General features: G+C 46.2%; 1 protein-coding gene across 15 annotated transcripts in view; it reads left to right on the top strand.

Moving 5' to 3' along the window:
- The window catches only part of BLTP1 (bridge-like lipid transfer protein family member 1), a 1,831,302-nt gene that overhangs the window by 1,002,818 nt on the left and 805,742 nt on the right, over positions 1-22,742 (top strand). For all 15 annotated transcript variants that reach the window (XM_086962202.1, XM_086962209.1, XM_086962198.1 and 12 more), the window contains one exon: positions 21,496-21,734. In XM_086962202.1, the coding sequence (XP_086818328.1) occupies positions 21,496-21,734 (239 nt within the window). The remainder of the gene's footprint in view (positions 1-21,495; positions 21,735-22,742) is intronic.

Below are 22,742 nucleotides of genomic sequence, written 5' to 3'. Positions count from 1 at the left end.
GTTAGGGTATCTATTCTACGTTAAGGAATCTCGGCTAGTATTCTCCATCAGATATAGAAGTTACTTACCTTCGGTATTGATGTATCAGGTAGAGACGATTCTAGCCAGAGATTCCTTCACAACCCACCCTTCCTCCCTGTTCTGCGAGGCCCTTCAGCTTGGTCTTCTGCACTCGCCTGCCCCCGGGTGGTTTGTCTTCTGCGAGTACCCTCTTCCACCTCCTCTCTAGTGGGATGCTCGTTCTGTTTGTTTGATCCACTCCTTCCTTTCTGGTGATTAGTTGGTGGGTTCATGGGTGCTTCTGCGTCCCTGCACCCTGGCCTTCGAGTGTGGGGCCTACTCATGCTCTTCTTCCCTTTCATTGCTTACAATTTTTTTTCTCCTCTACAGTCCTCTGAGTTGGGGTCTCTGGGCAGGGCCTCAACCCTTAACTCCTTGCGGAGAACGCGCCTCTTCTTGCTGGTGTTGCTTTGGGGTTAAATTGTCATTGCTTTCCTGTTCTGGCCTAGTTGTCCCTCACTGTTTATGGGCTGGGATTGCAGGCCCTTTTTGGTATGTTGTGACGTTTTTTTCACATGCTTTTCTGTCTCTAGGGAGGCTGTCGTCATTGTTTGCAAGGTTGCTCTGCAGTAGCTGTGCTCTGCTCTTTTCTTCTATGACTTTCGGTGCCACAGTGCCTGGCACTCTCCCCGATGGTGCTGTTCCTCATCATTCGTTCTTCCCTTTCTGTTTATCTGATTTTTTTCGCACACTGTTCCCGTATTCTCACAGTTTTTGTTTGTGATGGCTCCGCATTGCGGAAAAGTTCTCTGAAGAAAACGGGCGTTGGCGCGCCGGGGTGGGGCTTATGTGACCTCGCTGACATCACACCCGCGTACGACGTCAGGGGGGACTCATGTGGTACCGCCCCCGGCGCGCTGAGATGCTGTGGCAAATTTTTTTTTCCAGATCCAGTCTTACGCCTGGGGATAATTCTACGGTAAGGAATCTGCGGCTAGAATCGTCTCTACCAGATACATTGTTACCGAAGGTAAGTAGCTTGTACGATAGTACCCCATTGAAATGCATTGTAGTGAATGGTAGGTTTTGAGGGTCACAAAAAGGCGAACATATGATGGGTTATAACAGATTTTAGTTACAATATAAATCCTTTATTGATGGTACTATACTAATTTTAGGAATTGTGGTGTGTTCTAAGGCGATTTTACCCATAAATAAAGCCTTCTGCTGGGATTTCATGAATCGTGTTTGCGAGAAAACTGTTTTCTCATGATTTTCCCAAAGAGGTTATAGAAGGTTCTCCAGAAGCTAAAATAAGAGCAAATTTTCTGTAAATTCAAACAATCTTTCTCAGCCATATGAAAATGAAGTCTGACATTCTTAGTAAATCATCAACAATGGCAGAGACTGTCAGTTGATTCCTTTGTGTTCTACTGCAGCTTCCCAGAGTGTTCTAAAGAACTACTAGAGCCCTAACAGTGTTACGTATAACAAAAGTATGGCACACCTGAAACCATGTTGATTGTATCAAACTGGTAAAACTAAAAACAATTAATTAAGAAAGGAACAAAATGAGGGCGTTCAGTTTGTCATAGAAATTATGGTTAGTGCTGTAGAATAAAAATGAGGACACTTTTTAAGTGAGTTGTCAAATTTCTTCCTTTTGTATTTCATTAAAACATTCTGACATGCAGATTAACCATGCACTTTCAACACCAGCAGTAGCCTGTCAGTTAACTCCCTGGTGATAAGCAGCTTTACTACAGTGTTCTAATGAGCAACTAGAGTGCTAACATTCTGAATGTATGCCAAAAGTGTGGCACATCTGAATGCCATCTTGATGGAATAAAAGTGGAAAACTGACAGCATTTTCTACTGAGGATATGTCAGTAAATGAGGATATTAGGGAGCTTCATAACAAAAATGTCTCACAAGATGGCCACCAGAGAAAACAAAAGCCCAAATCTAAAACACATATCAATCAAATGTAGCCCAAGTACAGCTAATGGTAGAAGTGTGCAAAACACTTAATGTATTTGTTTTTTCTGCAGTTGTATATAGGGCAGACTTGCCCCGAAGGTATTGGAGAGCTTTACATTTGGTTTTAGGCTTGGGGAGATTAAGTGATTTGCCCAGAATCACAAGATGTCATGCTGACGCCGAAACTCAAACCTGGTTCCCCAGTTGCAAATGATGCAACTTTGGATGTAATGCAACATCCTCTTCTTTAAGTGTAACGTGTGATCAAATGGATAAAAAAACATAAAGCTAGAGAACCATTTAAAAGTGCTTTGTCGCTATTTGTTAACTCAGAAATTATGTCCTCATTGTAAATGTTTAGAGCTCTAACCATTTTTTATGGGAATAAGACCCTCTCATGGAGGAGGGTGCAGAGACAACAAGCTGACCAAGCTGGGCAGGTGGGAGAGACAGTGGCAGCAGGGGAAAGGGGGGCATGGGAAACAAACCAACCATACATTACAGGCAAGAGAAGCTCTGGCAATATAAATTACCACTGAAGGCCGAAAGAAGAGGCAGTGGCAGTTGAACCATACATGCCAACAGACACGATTCAGGCAGGAGACTCCTGATGTTTTTAAGCCCAAAAGGGATTTTTTAAAATCTGTCTCGAGTCTAAAATCAATAATAAGTAGATGGGGAAAATCTATTCCTCAGTTTTGTATTTCAAAATCTCCCTCTTTCCAAGCTCAAAATATTGGCAAGTAAGGTACATTGGATCACAGGAGGAATGGGGTAGGGACATGGACTGTGATAACAGAGGGCACAAGGGAAATGAGCAGGGGTACCAAACTGACCTATCTGAAAGAGACCCGTTAGTGATAGATTCCTTACCTTTGAATATTCCCCAGCCATCTGACTGGATCTGGAAAGTTTTGCTTAGCAGTACCCCTGCGCATCGGTAGGTGGCGTTGTGCGGCTCCGCGTCCGTCACTGGCACTGTGAGTGCCGAGATGACGTCACAGAGAGTACTTAGGCACCACCCATGCGCGCTGACGTCAGTTCTTTCTTTTTCCAAGCCGAAAGCGCATATCCGGATTAAGCGCGTTACTCAGTCATTTTTTTACTACTTTTTGAGACTTTTTGTTTCCTTTTCTTGGCTCCTGGTGCACGTAGGTATGCCCGGTTTTAAGTCTTGTGGGTCGTGCCGCTGTAACATGTCGATGGCGGGCACCCATGATGTGTGCCTCTACTACCTGGAGACCGACCATGACACCCAAGACTGTCGAGCCATGGCCCGAAGGTCTTGCGGGAGCGGCGCCGGAAGTTGCTGGAGGTCCGGAACTTCTCTCACTGCCACTCAGGGTCTAGGGGCCGTTTGCGTGACTGGAGCCGTCGCCTCTCGGGCTCTAAGTCTTTGCCTTCAGATTCCGGTAAGCGACTCCATTAGAAGAAGTCGGACTAGAGGTACAGAGGCTCCGCCCCTGCGGTTCCTCTTGAGCCAGGGAGTCCCGCGGCCTACCCGCTATACCCGGGTCCGTCAGCGACTCCCGAGCGCCTTTTAGGCTCCTGCCGGCGCGCTTTCGGGCCCGAAGTCCTATGTCCAGATCCTGTTAGCCCAGCAGCTTTGCCACGGGCACCAGCCCCGGCGCCACTGGATCCTGCGCCGTCTGCTCCGGCGCGGCCCTAGCCTCCAGCCCTGACAGCACCCCTGGCTCCGCCACAGGCGCTGCACTGGGTGCTGTTTCTCCCACCCCTGCTCCTTTATATTATAAAGGATACTCTGTGAATCAATCTTTTTCACAGTAATGATTCCTTCATCCTCTTGGAAAATCTCAAGAGTATGATGAAGAGGCCTCACTCCAGCTGGCAACAAGCTCAGAGCAAAGGAGGCACCTCTCTTTCCGTCGGTACCTCAGGCGGTCACCTAACCCGACGGCTTAGGCGACCGGTTTAGGTGACCGTATCCTTTTATAATATAATTTTTCATTGTTTGCAGTAGCAGTTAACATTTTTTAGGTCCTGATGAAAGCACTTGGTATCCTTTCACCGCTTAGTGCTGAAACATGTTGACCATTATATATCTATGAATGGCTATTTATTAAAACTATCCTTCTGCACTGTTTTTTATCATTGTACGGATCAGACAAGAATAAATTAGGTGTCTGACTACGCTTCAATTTTAGAATTCACTTTACACCTTTGCACTGCACTACTTTTCCCATACACTCCACAAACATCTGCTCACATCTGTATTTACAAATTTTGAAAAACATCCTTGGGCTCTTCCATCATTAGGGTGGAGTGTTAGCCCTGTCAAAAGGAGACCCAGATGATGAAGCATGTCACCTGGAATGGTGAGTGATGGGAATCCATACAAATTTGTTGTATTTTTGAGAAGTCTTGGTTTGGTCTTTGCATTCTATTGCATTTTATTTTGAGACTACGGGCTATATACTGTGTATTGGCTACTGTTCTGTGGGGCTGCATATCCCGACTAGTCTTTAAACCTTGGCCTCCGACCCTAATCAAAAATTTAGTGTATTCCACTGACAGAAAGTGTCAATTAGAGGGCGCTCCAAACCGGCAACAAAAACAAAGGACACACTTTTCAACTCGAGCAGCTTAGTCAGTTTGCACTTCATTGATGGAGGTGGGCAGCCTGCCTTTGATCTAGCTGCCGGATTCTTGCGCGCAGTCTGGAAGCGCCTCAGTCAGGTGTTTTGCACTTGCGGTGGAGCCTGAATTAGAAAAGCACACCAGAGAGTCTGGATGAGACCTCACCGACATCTGTGAAAAGAACGTGAAAAAACCTCGGCTCAGATCCAAATTTTACATTAGGTCTACATCCTATTCCAGATCTGAGTCTGCTACAGTGGCGCCAGATCTATATTTAGCATAACTCTACTTTTAACAACATAATAATTTGTGGTTTCGTTGCCAGATCTCTAAAAATAAGCTCACTGAGCGCTCCATCCTTTCACTCCATATACCTGTGAGTTGAACTTAGATTAGATAGGAAAATGATGATATAAAATCTGGGATGAAATGAAAGCCCAATTATGAACTTCTGTGCTAATCACCAGTGTGTCAGATATGGTTTTCGAAAAGTTTTTCAAACTCATTGCTTTGTAAACCTGGATGGACAGTGCTTAATTTCAGTGGTTGCTGGTGGGAAGCACTCAGCGGCGGCTCCTCTACAATGGTGGAGGTGCCTCGTTCCACTGCCTGGCGTAGAGCCAGCAAATGAAAAACAAGCATTGGCATAGCCAATAGGTCTCGCCTTTGGGACCTTATAAGTGTTTAGCCATGCAACAGTTGATGTCGTTGCACCAAGGATATTGTGCTGCATAACTAAACACTTATAAGGTCCCAAAGGCGAGACCTATTGGCTATGCCGATGCTTGTTTTAAATTAGAAATTTACTGGAAAAAAAAGTTTACAGGGACGTTATAGTTAGGCTTAGATTTCACTCATGCAAAACCAGTGAAATGCAACAGTTATATTTAACTGAGCTAACTATAACTTACCCCCCACAATGCACTGCTTATGACCTCCATAATACATCACTCATGACATGGTCAGTGACCTCACTCATGACATCACTGATAGCGCCAGAGCTCTGTGCAACTTATAAAGAAAGGGGTCTTTAGCGGCACCATGCTAACTTTTATGATAAAAAAGAACACTCTTAATTCTTACTGGCTATATTGCATTTCATCATATGATATTTAGAAGGTTGTAAATGGATATCTACTGTACCCTTCTCACAAATGCAATAGTTAATAGCACAGATATATAAAAAATGTATTAACTTTCTTTCAAAATCCTGTGTAATCGTTTATACACAATCCTTGTATAAACATAACTCCATTGATAGAAGGTCATTACTAAATTTCAATTATGACCCATCTAAAGATAATCGGCTCAAGGTAGAGACCGTCAGAAAAACGTGCGTCCATCACTGGAATAAGTTGGAAAACAATGGTCCATAATCAAATTGTTCTTTTACAATCTTTGACGCGGGCTTCTTAAGGTATATAGAGTTGACACGTTTCGGCCTAATGGTTATGGACTCCTAAGGACAAAACATGAATATGTAAGATCGCAAGGGGCTATACTCTCAAACATACAGTTAAGATCTCTCTTACGTGAGCTACACGTATCCCTAGGAAAATGCTGGTCCGGTCGTTCCTCAGGTCTAAAGCAAATTTATTTACCAAGGGTGTGCTTGTGAATGGCGTATGTGATCCTGCTGGACTGCAGGTCTCAGTCAGGCTAGATTTGCAAGTGTGTTGGAATTCAGCGTCCTTACGACTTCCCACCAAGAAATGGAATCAACCAATACAATATCTCGCTATGATCATCGGATCTGTACACTGTAACTTTCTTCGAATCATCCACCGAGGCTACTGCCTCGTCCATGCTGCAGATCATTTTCGACTCTGGGTAATGGAAGGTAAAAAAGACAGACTTTTAAAAAAGTGCCCACAGAGTGGGACAAAGTATGCGTACTCAGATCAGCACAACATATGTCACATGTGCCTGTCGCTGGAATATATCGAACAGGATTGCACATCCTGCAACCTGTTCAAGAACAAGCAAACACTTCGCTGTTGACGCAAAAAAATGTCTAGCTCACACCAGTGAAATTGCAGCAGAGGCAGAATTCTCTGTGGAAGAACACATCAGTGCTGGCAGAGAAGAAGAGCAAGATGGCGCCGAAGGGGGCATCATCTTGTGCAGTCCACATTAAGTGCGCCTCAGGACTCGGAACAATGTGGGGAGGAAGGACTGGACGAAAAGTCACCCCCGGAACTCCTAGACAAGCCCACTACTATGACATCTGGTCGCAGGAAGACTACTCCAAAGGCAGTGAGTACCCAGGGTCACCAGACCCACACTTAAACCACACAATTACTTCCAACGCCCACTCATCACAGCCTTACTGCACCACAGCCTTCTGGTTGGCACATAGAACACCCGTCGGACCCGAGACAGGATGATGATGGAGTTGATCCTAATCGGGCTCAGGGCCTACAGAGCAAAAGTGGAGGGAACACACACCTGCCAAAGAAAAATGCAGCATTCAGTGCTAACAAAGTCATTGATGCCTGCAAAGTCCTCTGTGCCGAACAAACCATCGCCGATGCATACCGCTTTGGTGACGGCAAAGTCGTCGGAGTCTACTTGAAATACGTTGACTCCTGAAAACCCATCAGCACCAAAAACTCTGACAGCAATGGCTTTGGCTCCACAGGAGCATCACATAAACTTGCCACATCACAAAGCCCAAAGCACAGGCTACCCGGATGCAAAGGGCAATCTCTTTGAGAACCTTCACGGACTAATGAACAGAAAAATTGTTTTGGAATCGGTACATTTTTTTTTTTTTAAAGTCATAAAAGGACGAGGCAGGACATTCAACCTCTGCCTCTAAAGAAAAAGACTATGGAACAAAAGGCAACCAGACCCCTTTGGTATCGCTTTGTTTGCCGAAAGTTGGCAGGGTATGCCCAGACGTGGGTCCCTTGCTCACTTTGCCACTGGATTCAAGGTAGCCTGGCTGATGAGGGTTATGAACCCGAAACCGGTCCCAAGATGCTTGTTTCCAGTCCAGGGAAGAGATGGCTTGGCAGTTCGGGCTGGACTGTTCCCATGAGGCACAGGGTCAGACTGATTTGCATATGGCTATATCTGAACTGAGGTGGTGGAGTGAGCTAAAGACTGATGATGGAATAAACCCAGAACAGTTGACTGGGGGTGAGTGTTTGATTTTCTCAAACGATCCGTCCAACATCCCCTTTGGTATCGCTAGGCTCCTGGATATTTCACCACAATTGATGTCACCAATTTCACCGCACTCAAGCGACATAGACACAGAGAGCACTATTCTCATGACAATGACTTGCAGGGAGTGACCCCAGATAGTCCAGACCTTTTGAACGCATTTGATGTTTTTTCCACCAGACCCAGACATTGATGTGATGTCCCCGTTCAAGGCATCTCGCCCAGATAACACTACTTCCTATATTAGTGGTCTCCAGCACGTGGCTGACTATCAAAAAGTTCAGATGCACACCACAGAGGAGGAAGGTGACTTTTTAGTGGAGACGCTGTCCAAAACGGAGTTAAATATTTACCAATCATCGGGTGTAGGAAGGTATAATCTTTCTGGCATGGTTACCCCCACTTTTTGCCTTGTGTCAGTGTGTTTTGGACTAGTCTGACTGGGGTCCTGCTAATCAGGACCCCAGATACTGTGCTCTCTCCCTAAATTGGACTATGGTAAGTACTTTGGTACCTTCCCAGTTGGCTACTGATGTACCTTTCTAAGTCCCTAGTATATGGTACTAAAGTACACAGGGCATAGGTACACCATGGGTCTCTCATGGGCTGCAGCATGTATTATGCCACCCATAATATATCACTCAAACTGTGACTGCAGGCCTGCCATTACAGCCGTTGTGAGCTGGTGCTAACACTACTCACAACAGATATGGGTTTTTCTTATATCTGAGGTCACTGCACTTAAAACCTATGTCACCCCTAAGGGAGGCCTTTCAGTCCTGATGGCAGGGTGCAAGGTTATGTCTGAGGGTGCCCTGCATGAGCAGGACACCCCCTACAAACCCAGGAGTCGATTTTCCCGGTTTTGTAAGTGAAGTCAGCCGTGTTATACATACAATGGACATCAAGTCAATTACGAGATGTCTAACTATATATTGGCTGCACCGAAATAAGTCATGGTTGGTATCAAACATGCTGGATTCCTACCCCAACACTGAATCCAGTGTTGGATGTAGGATCCCCCCTGTATTCCCGGTACCACCCATTCAGAGTCTTAACAGCAAACTAGTGCACCTGCCAACCACAGGCACAATTCTGCCCTCTTGCTGCGGAGTTGAGCTCGAGCAGGGAAAGGTAGAACAATAGGTTTCCTGTGACCACCTCCCAGATAGGACTAAGTGTATTGGGCTGGGTGGGGGTGCTTGCCAGCACCACCAGACTACTTGGAAGGGGGTCAGCCTCTATCACATTGCTTGATCTTAGTGCATCATTTTGATACCATCAATCACGCCATACTAAAAAATAGATTGAGGGAAATAGATATCCGGGACAAAGCCATGGAGTGGCTAGGCTCCTTTTTGGACGACCGGTCTCTCCAAGTGATGGACCAGGACTGTCTCTCAGATAGCCTGCCTATAAAAGTTGGAGTGCCACAGGGCTCCTCCCTTAGCCCCACTCTATTTAATATATACGGTAGACAGCTTGGCACCATCATGCAGGAGTTTGAGCATCTTAGGCGTATCGTATGCTGACGACACCCAGTTGATCATTTCTCTGTCCCAAGATCACAACCAAGGTAACATTCAGTTGTGTCCCTGCCTGAACAAACTTGCCCACTGGATGTCAAACAGTTACCTAAAAATGAACGTCGAAAAGACCGAACTCATGATTCTCTGCAACAGGGCCATTTCCAGACCACTGAATAACTGCATGGGAGACCCACTGGTTCCTAAACCAGTGGTAAATAATTTAGGCATCTGGCTGGATAGCTCCCTCTCAGTGAACCAACAGGCTAACAAATTGTCTGGTATCTGCTTCGGACTTCTGAGAATGCTCAGAAAGATACTGGAACTTATCCCGGAGCAGCTTAGAAAAACCATCCTGCAGTCTTTGGTAGTCTCCCGTCTGGACTATGGGAACTCTGTCTAATTTATGCTCACCTAAGTATGTGCTCAAGACTCTCCAGACGCGCAGAACGCGGCAGCTAGGCTCCTACTCAAACTCCATAGATATACGTCAGCAAGAGAATCCTGCCAACAACTACATTGGTTACCAATCGCTGCAAGAGTAAAGTTCAAATCCCTTTGCATCGCTCACATGGCAGTAAACAATAAAGGCCCAGAAAAACTCAGATATCTGATTTCTGCAAATGCCCCCATTAGGCCACTAAGGTCCTCCCATTCACACCTCCTCCGTACCACCAGATTTAAAAAAATTCAGATGGGGAGGCAGATCCTTTTCACATCTGCTTCTAAAACTGCGGAATGAGCTACCTCTGGACATAAGAGGGCTGCAAAATGAACTGGCATTCAGAAAAGAACTGAAGACGTGGCTATTTCCCTTAAAACACGAATGGGCTCTGTCTCTCTTTATAGCTCTCATCGTCAGCGCAGGGAAGCCATAGGATAGCCCTGCTCTATATCAATCCCAAATCAAGGGCACATTTGGTACCCTCCTTGTGAACTCCAGTTGGAACCTGTTCAGGGAGCCATTGGCTCCCGCTCTGGTGCAAACCGGACAAAGGATATGGGAGTATCCTCCCCTCTGTCCAGCCCCTCCTCTGGGAGGGACCCCTGAATCGTCCCAACCCTTTCCTTAGGGTACTTCAGATTCGTTGTGGGACAAGATTCAGATCCGAAACCACTTCTACTTCAACCATCTGGGCACCTTGGTCTTTTTTGGGCTTCACTTGGAACTGAGTCTGAATCAAGGAGGATTCCTGCTGCTCTTGGTCTCGTCGTCCTGCCGGTCTTCTGCGTCATCTGTGCCTGTGCTTCATCCAGGTTCTTCTCCAACCTGTGGATATCTAAGACACCTGAAGTAATATCCCTTGGAGTGAAGGAGTCACTCCCTTGCATCTACAGGCAATGCAACAAAGCTGACCGGTCTGCTGCTCCTGAGATCACATGGACTCCGAAAGCCTCAGCAACACTGGTGGTTGTTCTGCAACTCCCTAGAGGGTTGCACTGTCGTCTCACTGAGTCCAGCTAAGATCTTTGTCCTCACCGCATCCTCTGCACTGTGGGTCTGCATCCTTGGTGAGCTGTTCGATGTCCTCTTGTGACTTCTATGCCTTCGGGTTGTGGGTCCTCTTGAGGGTCTTCTTTGGCTTCAGAGGGCTCCCCTGTTGTTCTGGGCCTGCTCTGACTCTTCTGCATTTGGTGATTCCCTTGGACCTTGCTGATCCCGACACTGCACCTTCTTCCTTTTCCATGTCTGTTTCTGCTGCCAAGGCTTGTTGGTGCTCCCGCCAGACACCGGACCCGCGGTTCTGGACTTCCGATGTGGGATGGCTCGTGAATGGATCCTGGTCTTCCACAGCATCGCCTGGTCTTCACTGCTGCAGCAACAAGGTCACCGTCAACTCTCTTGCATCTTCTGTCATTGGTGGTCTTTGGTCTTCCGCGCCTCCTGATCACTCCTGAGTAGCATAGACCCTGTCTCCTCTGCTTGCAGGTACGTCTCTTCAAGAATCCATCATTGGATTCCACTGGACTCTTTCACCTTCTTCGCCAGCGGCATCCTCTCTGAAGACCTCCTTTGTGGTCTATGGCGGTATCCTGGGGTATCCACGGGTGGGGTGACTTTCTAACCTTCCATCTTCCACTAGGTTTCTTCAGGGTCCACTGGCGAAGGGTCCTTCTTCTTCAAAACTGCAACCGCGACTTCCTCGTTGACTTGCATTGAGTATGTAGCTGTGTTTCCACACTGCACACAGCCTCCGTGGGGTTGCTGGGACTTACCATGGGGGGTTTCTTGGTTCCCCAGCTCTTCGGAGTCCTCTGGGTCAGGTCTCCACTTTGGTCGCAGTTCGCTTTCCACTTCTTTCGTTTATGGTTTGGTCTTCGCCTGGAAACCACTATGTATTTGTACTTACTTACCTGTTTCCTTTTGAAATATTGTGCTCATATCGCGGGTTAGGAGATATAACAATGTGTTGGTGAATATATATAATAAATATACCTATTTTTAGAACTACACTGAGTGGTTATTTTTTGTTTAACCTACATTATATGATTAGTTCTGGAAAAAAAAATGCTTAACACCCCTTCTAGACTAAACCTGAAGGCTGCTCTCCACAGCTACCACTTAGAGAGCTTTCTATGGTTGTCTAAGCGTATGGATACTTAATGTGAAAAAAATAAAAATGACACAAACTGAGGGGAGGAGCCTAACCAGCGACCAAGATGGCCGCTTAGAGAGTCGGCTCCGCTGATCTCCCTCGCCCCCGGCATAATCCTGTGAACTATCCTGTTCCCCAACCCCACTCCCCGGTGTTGGAATAGAAGTGATCTCTGCCGAGCTTCGAACGAATCTCCTCCGACGTTCTGGGGCAAAGATATATTGACAAACAGGTTGGGGCCTACTCCCCTGGTCTGACGGTGACCTGCGGTTCTCGGCCAACCGGAAGGTGAATGCAACAACATCGGCTGCGAGGGACCGGAAGTTCCCGATGCCCTCCGACTCCATTTTGAAAATTGGCCCCGGTATTCAGAACTTTCTGTATGACACACGTTGGTGGCCCCTAGATAATGAGAGGCATTAGGTGAGGCCTACTGAGACGCACGGCAGAAATCGGACACTCGGTAACGAGTGGCGGAGTTGAGGTGCGGCGGACACTGGGGTGTTCCGAGTCTTCCCTTCCCACTCCTCGGAGCCCACAGACTCGCAGATGAGACCTATCCAAACCGCTTGAGTCACTTTGGTCGGAGTGCTGGGTCGATGGCCTGTGGGAGCGGTGTCGGGTGATCGGACGTTTCGACGAAAGCCTGGCCGATCGACTCACATCGCTTATGACAAACTGGTGAGAGTTGGCGATATAGTGTGTGAGTCCCGATGGCGTTGAAATCGGATCAAGATAAGACCCTGCCGCATTCCTCTAGAACGTCCAGAATCGTGCAATCCAACACGGTGGAGCGCTACACCCAACCAAAAGGATCACCAGCAGACTCAAAAAAATCGCAAGCGGAGGTGGAGATGGGAGCCCCTTCGACGGCGACTCCCACTTTATCAGATCTTATGGTGGCCATCACTGGTGTACAGACGACACTTGGTCAAAAAATGGAGGCCCTCGACCATAAGATCGACACAGTGACCGTCGAGGTTGGGCTAATAAGAGCAGATGTCAATAAGGCGAGTGAGAAGGTGAAATCGCTTGAGGTCAAAACTGCTAGCCTTGTTGATGATGTGCATCAACTGCAACAGGAGGTGCGTGACCTCAAAGCGTCGAGGGCTCAGACAGATCGGAAGCTGGATGAATTCGAAGGTAGAGCACAGCGCAACAATATTCGCATATTGGGGGTGCCTGAGCGGTCAGAGTTTCCAACGCCGGACCTGTTCGTCGAAAACATTGTATTTAAACATCTACAGCCGAAAGGCATCCGTAACTTTTTCACGATTGAACGTACCCATAGAGTTCCGGGGGACAGGCCCGAGTCGAGGCACCCCCTCGTCCTATGATCGCAAGGGTTCTTAACTATCGAGACCGTGATGCAATATTGCAGGCGGCCCGTTCTGGGCCCCGTTAAAATTTGAGAATGGGACACTGTCCCTGTATCCAGACTTCACTCAAATGGTACAGAAAAAGAGGCAGGGATTTCATGCGGTGAAGAGGAGGCTACGGGACAAAGGCATGAAGTATGCCATGATGTTTCCAGCCCGGCTACGAGTGGAACATAATGGCAGGGCTGTGTTCTTTGATAATCCTGAAGTAGCAGCGGACTGGTTGGACAACACTTGCGCTGCTGAAGCTGAGGACCAAAACGATGATGCATCGAAGGAGCAGTAATTGTCCGGATACTATTTTGTGTGAGGTGGGATGGTGCAATGATAAAATACCATATCGTATGTTAGTTAGAAATTTATATGGGGATTAATCTGAAAAGAAATACCGTGAGGAGGGTCCGGGGGGGCGAGCTCGGCTTGAGGTCCTCCTCCATTTACTACTTTTAGTTAGCTGTAGTGTAGTTTTGGGGCGACAGGCACAATGCTAGTTGGGGAGGCGCGCAAGCTGCAGGCAGGGGTGCAGGGTGGGAGGCGGAGAAATGGGATGTTTGGGGGGGTTTGAAACTTTGCTTTCACGTAAAATGATTGCATTGTTATTGATTGAAGTTTGTTTTTGTTGTGTTTTACAAGCATCGAGAGACTTAGATAAGAGTTACCACCAAAATGACTTCTGCTAAGCAGGGTATGGGGATTACCGCACTCAGTTGGAAAGTTAATAGACTGGGTGACAAAATAAAGCGAGGAATGGTCAACCAACTGATTAGGAGACACGCACCGGATATTGTATTATTACAGGAAACGCACCTTGTTGGGAATCAGTGTATGGCGTTGCATAGGGGAGGGTATAAAATGGTTGCGCATGCTGGATTCACCTCAGGATCCAGAGGGGTGGAGATATTAATGAGAAATTCCTTCCCAATGATGATCCAAGCTACTTGGACAGATTGCCGTGGCAGATATGTTGGGATATCTGGGTTGTGGGAGGGAAGAACGGTGACTATATTGTCTGTGTATGTCCCGCCCGCTCTCCGGTCTGAAACTTTCCGAGATCTGTCTAGAATTTTTCTGTCTTTGCCCCTTGGGACCTTGATTGTTGGGGGTGACTTCAATGCAGTTATGAATGGTGAAATGGATAGATTCCCTCCCCGGGTGTTGCCACTTTCTTGCCGATGGTTGAATGATTTTGTGGAAACGTCTGGTTTGATTGAAGGATGGAGGCTGCGAAATCCACTTGATGTGCACTTCACTCGCTCCGCGGCCGCCCATGGTTCACTCTCTAGAATAGACTATATCCTGGTGCCTGTATCACAGTCGGATGGAGTCAGGGAGGTGCGTCATCTAGGTAGAGGAATCTCTGATCACTCGCCAGTCTGAATCCGTATAGAAATGGGGCATGGAGATATAGGTAGGGTAGCCCCCATAAACGCATGGCACTTAAAAGACCCGGCCATTAAGAAAGAGGTTGACAAAGCCACGGATCTGTATTTTCAATCGAATGTACGGACAGTAGAACCGGTAAGTACCCTTTGGGAGGCGTATAAGGTGGTGATCCGGGGGGAGGCGTTGTCTCTGATCTCTGGGAAGAGACGGACTGAAACTCCTTAGAGATGAATTTAAGGGCTTGGCGAGGGGGAGGGCAGAGGCGCAGTGCGCAGACACCCAAAGTAGGATCTACGAGCATGGTGATAAGGCGGGGAAGTTGATTGCCTGGCTTGAAAGGGGGGTCGACAAGACTGGTGCCAGAATTACACACGGCAGAACTAGGCAAAATCACAGACCCTCAAGAAATTGCGGCCGTGTTCTCGTCCTATTACAGTCGGGTTTATACAGCTGCGAACGCACACACAGAGAATGTGGATATGTTGCGAGATATTCAAATGCCATCGCTGTCAGAGGAAGACCGGAAATTCTTCCCTGACTAATGATGAGGTCGCTCAGGCAATCAGAGGGATGAAGTCTGGGAAAGCCACGGCCCTAACGGTTTCCCTGTAGAGCTGTACAAACCATATGCCAACAAGTTGGCTCCTTTCCTGCGTGATATGTATCGGGAAAGCAGGGAGGAAGGCCTGCTTCCTTATGACCAACGTATTGCCAACATAGTGGTTATTTACAAAGAGGGAAAGCCTCGGGAGGAGTGCTCCTCCTACCGACCTATCTCGTTGCTTAATGCAGAGCCTAAAATCCTGGCAAAGCTGCTGCCTTCCAGATTGGTTAAAGTCATTACGACCCTGATACACCCAGACCAGTCGGGCTTCATGCCCCGCCGGAACACAGCATTAAACATACGGAGACTGCACGGAATTTTGGCTTGTGCGTCCTATATCCATGAGCCAGCTGTCATCTTGTCATTGGATGCCGCGATGGCCTTTGATAGGGTCGAGTGGCCATATTTGTTTGCGGCTCTGAGTAAAATGGCTTTGGGCCGGGATTTATTCGGTGGGTTCGCCTATTGTATTCAAACCCCCTTGCCAGAGTTGTAGTGAACAATCACAGATCTGCTGATTTCCCATTGGGACGTGGTACGAGGCAGGGGTGCCCACTCTCCCCACTATTGTTCGTATTGGCGCTTGAGCCGCTGGCGCCATGGGTTAGATGGGACCGGACAGTTAGAGGATTGAGATGGTCGCCAGACTGGGAGGACAAGATATCGTTGTACGCTGATGACATTCTGCTCTGTCAAACTACTCCCCGAGCTTCCCTGATTGCGTTCCTAGACATCCTTTCCATATTTGGGAGATATTCGGGCTTTGCCATTAATTGGACAAAGTTGGTTCTCTTCGCACTCAGCGGTGACCCACCCGTTGTCCCGAGTTCATGCCCCCTGCGGATGGAGGCTGCAGGCTTCAGATATTTGGGGATATATATATCCCTTTGGACCCTACACTGAGATATGACAATAATTTGGGGACCCCACTGGCTCGGCTGCGCCGGGATGTAGACAGGTGGAAGGAGTTGCCGCTTTCTCTGCTGGGACATGCCACATTGTTCAAAATTATGGCATTTCCCCAATTTTTGTGTGCACTTCAAAATAGTATGGACCCAGTGCCTCCTTCATACTTCAAGGAGATAGTCACTCCTTTGGGAGGGAAGGCCACGTATTGCATTTTCCAAACTTACATTGCCCTGGTACGACGGGGGAATAGGTCTGCCTGATCTCCGTAAATATTACTGGGCCTCCCTGCTTGCGTCAATTAACCAAGCGATATATGGATCGCCTCTTGACCCCGGATATGCAATGGACAGGGGCCAGATGCCCGGACGAGATTATATGAGAGCCCTCTACTCCAAACCGGGTAGGGTTCCTCTCATTGGACCGGCAGCACACGCGGTCAGGGGTGTCACACAGCTAATAGACATCTCAAGTGGGCCGAGAGGATTACATTGGCCACTCCCTTGTGGAGCTCAGAGGCTCTGGGGAACCTGTGGAGATCGAAGGGCTTTGACCAGTGGGATCTCATCAGGATTTCGCGGTTAAAGATGTATGTAGGAAAGACTGGATCCTTTCATTCGAGGCTATGCAGCAAAGCTATCAGTTAAACGAGAGCGAAAAATTTAGATGTCTCCAATTGAGGCACGCTTTATTGACTAACATCCCCCGGGGTACTGCGCCGCCTGAGGCCTCCCCGCTGGAAGACCGAATACTAGATGGACACCTCCCTACCAAAACCATATCACTGATTTACAGAAAACTAATCAATCATATGGAGGATCCGTTGGTGGTGCTTAGAGAACAGTGGTGCGCGGATGGTCTGGTCATTGATGATGAGGACTGGAGAGAGGCTGTGTAGTTCCCCAAGATAGTGGCTATTCTCATGAGGTTGCGACTGGTGCAGTTGAAAATCGTACACAGAACCTATGTGACGGGGCCGAGATTGGTTTGAATGGGATTGGCCGAAGATGAAAGGTTGTCGGTGAGGATGTGGAAAGACAGGAACATTCATGCACATATTGTGGCACTGTCCGGAAATACAGCAATACTGGGTCAAGATCCACGAGAAGTTGCGGGAGGTGTTGGGAGTGGAGGTACGCATAGAGGCTAGACGTTGTCTTTTGAATGTCTGGGAGCCCTCTGACCTCACAACACACGGGAAACAATGGGTGACACTAGCATGCATGATCGCGAAGCGTAGCGTTCCGCAATTATGGGGTGCTATTCAGGCACCTCAAATAGGAAAATGGATGGAGGATCTTGACTGGAACATGTTTAGAGAAAGGTCGATGTATGTGGCATGGGGTCGTCCCAAGAAGTGGGGGAAGATATGGGGTGCATGGAATAGCTATAGAGGAGATATTTGTGCCCCTCCCAATGTGCAAATCGAAGCTGAAGTGTTGGAATCTCTGTAATTATTTCGAAAATTAGCAATGAGTAATGTGTTGGTTGGTAATGTATATATTATTTCTGTACCAAAGTATACAGTCACCTGATGCTTGTGTTATTGTTTTTGTTCGTAAATAAAAAGATTAAAAAAAAAAAATTACACAAACTGCAAAATGTATGAGGACGTTGCAGTCCATAACACCCAGGCAGCAGTCCTTTTGTAGGTTTCAGGGCAGGGTGGCATCCAAGACCTCCACCACTCACACCTAACCCTACTTGAAACCACAACAAGTATGCCACCAGCAAAGTGCTAGGAGCTACTACAAAGAAGTATACATGGGGGGGCAGTCAAAGAGGGAAAGGTACTCCCGGAAATGGACCTACTACCTCTGAACAGTGACTCGCCACAACTACCCCCTGATCACACACCTGTCTGGGAAAGACAGCAGAGATTTCCCCACCTTTGGCCTGAAATAACATCTGCCAAACGGTGCTGTCGTTCATTCAGCACGGATACTGCCTGGAACTCACATCACAGCCCCCAAACATGCTACCACGCACACCTTTACCTTCTTAAGGAGGTGAAAGCTCTGCTGTCGAATGATGCCATAAAGCCAGTTCCAAAAGAACACCTTGGAACAGGCGTTCATTCCCTATACTGAATACCCTATATGGATGGAACACTGAGACCAACACTGGATCTCCAGCATCTCAATCAATACATATTATCTGAACACTTCCACAAGGTAAGACTACAGTATGTTATCCCACTGCTTCAAGAAGGCCCCTTCATGGCGGCACTCGACTTGAAGGACGCTTACTTTCACATCCTCATTTATCCAATACATCGCTGTTACCTTAGGTTTGTGTTAAGTGGACGTCATTACTAGTTAAAGGTGTTGCCTTTGAGGGTGACAACAGCATCAAGAGTCTTTACTAAATGTCTGGCCTTTGTAGCAGCTCATTTTAGGAGACTCAACATTCATGTCTTCCATACCTGGACGATTGGTTAATAGAGTTCAAGCAGATAGAAGTGCCTGCAGGATGCAGAGATGACCATAAACTTGTTACACACTTTGGGTTTCACATTCAGTGCAATAAAGTCCCACTTGCAACCTCCCCAGATACAAATACGTCTGAGAACAACTTTGAATTCTGTTACAACCAAAGTGGATCACACAGACCAGAGGGTTCTCAAACTCTGGAGCCAACTAGCTCTTTTTCAGCCACATCTTTATCTAGCAGTCAGGGTAGTGATGAGTCTCTTGGGCATGATGGTGTTCTATTTAGCAATTGTGCCGCATGTCTGACTTCACATGCGTCTCTTACAAGAGTGTCTGATCACAAGCAGAGGGCAATTTAGGGGATCTAGTGTTGATTTTGCCAACGTTCCATCGGTCATTGCAGTGGTGGAGCACAGACAATCTTGTCAAGGGCAGACCTTTTTTGGATCCAATCCCACAAGGGACAATTACCACAGATGCATTATTTCTAGTACCTAGGGTTGGGAGTGCATATGGAGGACATGATGTTCCAGTGTGCATCGACAGATCAACAACAAACGCTGCACATCAATGTACTAGAACTCATAGCACAATAATGAGCACAAGAACCCTTTATCACTAGTGCAATTCAGAAAGTTTTTCTTCTCCGAATAGACGACACATCAGCAATGTATCACATATAGAAGCAGAGGGGCACACATTCGATACAGTTGCCTCGCTTAGTGCAAGAGATTTGGTATTGAGCTCTGCACCATCACATCTACCTTTCAGCAGAATATCTCCCAAGAGTAGAGAATGTTGGGGCAGACCTGTTCAGCAGTTTGCAGCAACAAGTCCACGAGTGGGAACTCCACCCCCAAGTCCCCCACCGCTACTTCCACTATTGGTGGATGCCGGACATTGCCCTGTTTACCACCGCAGAAAATGCAAAATGCCAAAGCTTCGCCTCCAGGCACTACCACCCGTAATAGATAGGCAATGCACTATGGAGGAATTTGTCAGGAATGTTTGGGTAGACTTTTCTGCCTCTCCCTCCCATTCCTTTTCTAGTAAGGAATCTCAGACAGACATTTCTCAAGATGATTCTAGTGGCTCACACCTTGGTGCAAATCCCAAACAACACAACCAGCAATTTGCCTCCTGAAGTCTTACAAGTTGAATGCTTACTGCTGCCTCCAGAGTGTATGGACATTCTTAAAGAGGCAAGGCAACCAACAACTAGAGCCTTCTATGCAGCTCAATGGATTAGGTTTGTCCATTACTGAATGGCTTACTAACAAAAATAAAGGCTAGTGTACACGTCCATACGACTGAACCATGCTGCAATTGCAACATACCTGCAAAATCAAAAGCATCAGTCTCTTTTCCGTATACCGGTCATTAAAGCTTTCATGGAAGTGCTTGAAAGAATAGTTTCTCCACAAGCAGCCAGTGCCACCATGGAATTTAAATGCGGTACTTACAGGACTGATGTCCACAACTTTTGAGCCTTTGTATTCATGCTCACAACAGTTCCTGTCGTGGAAGGTTGCTTTTCTAATAGCTATCTTATCATTAAGAAGAGATGCAGGCCCTCATAATAGAAGAACCGTACTTTCCCGTTTTCCAAGACAAGGTATGACTTTTGACAAATCCAAAGTTTCTTCCAAAAGTCCATATCCCCTTTTCACTTAAATCAAACACGACTTCCATGTGTGTTTTTTCCAAAACCAAAGACAGTTGTTGTAGAAAGGGCACTTCACACACTTTATATTAAAAGGGCATTAATGTATTACAATAATAGGACTAAATCTTTTAGGAAAACACAATAGTTATTTGTTGTTTTCTTCAGCCCTAGAAAAGGAAACGCAATTTCGAAAGCAGGAATTGTGCGATGGATAGAAAAATGCCTACAGATATGTTGCATAAAAGCCAAATGTACATTACCTTCAGTTCAGCAAGCACATTCTACTAGAAAGATAGTGCTCCTGTGGGCTTTTTAGGGAACATTCCTTTAGCTGATATTTCTAAGGCAGCTACATGAACTAATCCACATACTTGTACTAAACACTAGTGTTTTAATGTCCAAGGAAGACAACAAGCTCTTGTTGGTCACAGTGTTAAGAACTTTATTCCACACATCTGCACCATCTGAAGCCTGAGGCCACTACTGGAGAAAAACTGCTTTACACTCTAAGCATGTGTATCTGCAACCAAAGTATGCCACAAATGGAGTATGATACTTACATTGTAAGCATTTGTTCATAGCATGTAGTACTGCAGATTCACATGCACCTTCCCGCCAGGCATTCTATTGTATTAGATTCCATGTGTAAATCTGCTATATCCATATATGTATATATATTTTAGCCTTACACATATAATTCTCAATCCTTTATCTATCTTCACAAGCTCCATCCTCACTCGCCATGATGGCAGGTTAACAAATTAACAATCTAACAATAGAGCAGTTGAGCTTGCACACTCGCTGAAACATGAGTAGTCCCGACATTGCAACAGCAACAATGTGCGAGAAAAAAAGTTGTAAAGTCAGGGCCCAACACTAGATGAGAGGAGTGTGCTTAGCATGTGAATCTGCAGCACTACACTCTATGAATAGATGCTTACAAGGTAAATAACATGCTCCTTTTTTTTGTCAAGGAAATGTTAATATTATATTGTGTTTTCTGTAGGAACGAATGACAGGCCAGAGCAAAGCCATTTTTTAGAGACAGTATAATTTTGTGGTAGAGGGGGAAAGTTAGTCTGTATGGTTTTCCGTGGAATAAAGCTTTGGAGATAGCATGTTGCAAGTGAGTATGATGTCCTCAACTGTAGTAGATTTATACTGCTAAATAAGTCACCTGATTGCACAGCATCAAAGGGAGGCATAGAAAAAGAAACATTCTTAGTGTTTTTGTTGCACATTTGTCTTTTCAGTGTACAGCCTCCGAAAGAGGACGCAGCACCCCCAAAGCTTGCTGAAAAGACTCCAACAAGTGTTAACCAAACTCCCATTGAAACTACAGAGTTTCCTCCACTTCCAGAAGGCTTAGAAAAGAAGCCAATTGTACTTAAGTTCAGTGCCATGATAGATGGTATTGCTATTGGAGCTGCTCTCCTGCCTTCATTAAAAGCTGAATATAAGATGGAAAAGATGAAGAGTCATGGCATGACGGGTAACTATGCAAAATTTTGCAAAAACAATATGCATGATAATCCCAACCTTAATAAAAGAGAATCAGTACATGACTTTAACTAGGTGTAGTAGTTCCTTAACTTGATGTCAATAATTGAATTATTGGTTTGTAGAAATAAACCTTGGAAGACATCAGCATATTTCCCTTATGACGACACAAGCAGTTGTCTCTAAGCTCCTTCTGAAAAATGGATTTCATTAATCTCAACAGTGCTAAAGTTTCTGATTTGAAGTCCTTCATTTTTAAAGAAGAATGTCTAGAAGTAAAGTCAAGAAAATGAACTAAGTCACCTCAGTATGATGTATAAGACTGCTTTTGGTTTTGAGACAGAACATTGTTTGAGTAGCTAAAATGGTACCTGTTGTTTCTTAGAGAAGAATTTGAGTAAATGTTGTGTCTTAAAAATATGTAAAACATTGGCTAACCTTAAATGGCAGATGATACTCATTATGTGAGAGAGATAATGGCAGTAGCTAATTAGGATCAATATAATTATACGATCTTAAACTATTCAGCTCCAAATTGTTGATTTTCCTAAACAAGTATGCAATTGTCAACTTAAACCTCCATTGGCAGCACAAACAATCCTGTTTAGGATAATTAAAAAAGATGTAAGAGCATGAAGTCTTTAAGAATATGTAAACAACAATATTTCATCACATGACGCACAATATCGGAGCAGTATCAGGTGGAGAGGGGCACACGCCAAGGGTGTCCCCTCTCCCTATTTCTGTTCGCACTGGCCGTGGAACCACTAGCGTGCAGGGCGCGATCCGGGGCAGAATATGGAGGACTCCAGTTGGGGGGGCAGATGCACCACATAGCGTTGTACGCTGATGATCTTCTGCTCTTCCTAAAACACGCAGAGGGAGAGCTGCGGGGGACAAAGAATATAATGCAAGAGTTTGGAGCACTGTCGGGACCTTGGGTTGATTGGCAGAAGTCCCGACTGTTCCCACTAGAAGAAGGGACGCCGCTGCCAGAGGG

The sequence above is a fragment of the Lissotriton vulgaris genome, chromosome 3_1 (genome assembly GCF_964263255.1).
Source record: "Lissotriton vulgaris chromosome 3_1, aLisVul1.2, whole genome shotgun sequence".
In the NCBI taxonomy this organism is placed as follows: Eukaryota; Metazoa; Chordata; class Amphibia; order Caudata; family Salamandridae; genus Lissotriton; species Lissotriton vulgaris.
This window is presented reverse-complemented; position numbering and strand designations above follow the sequence as displayed.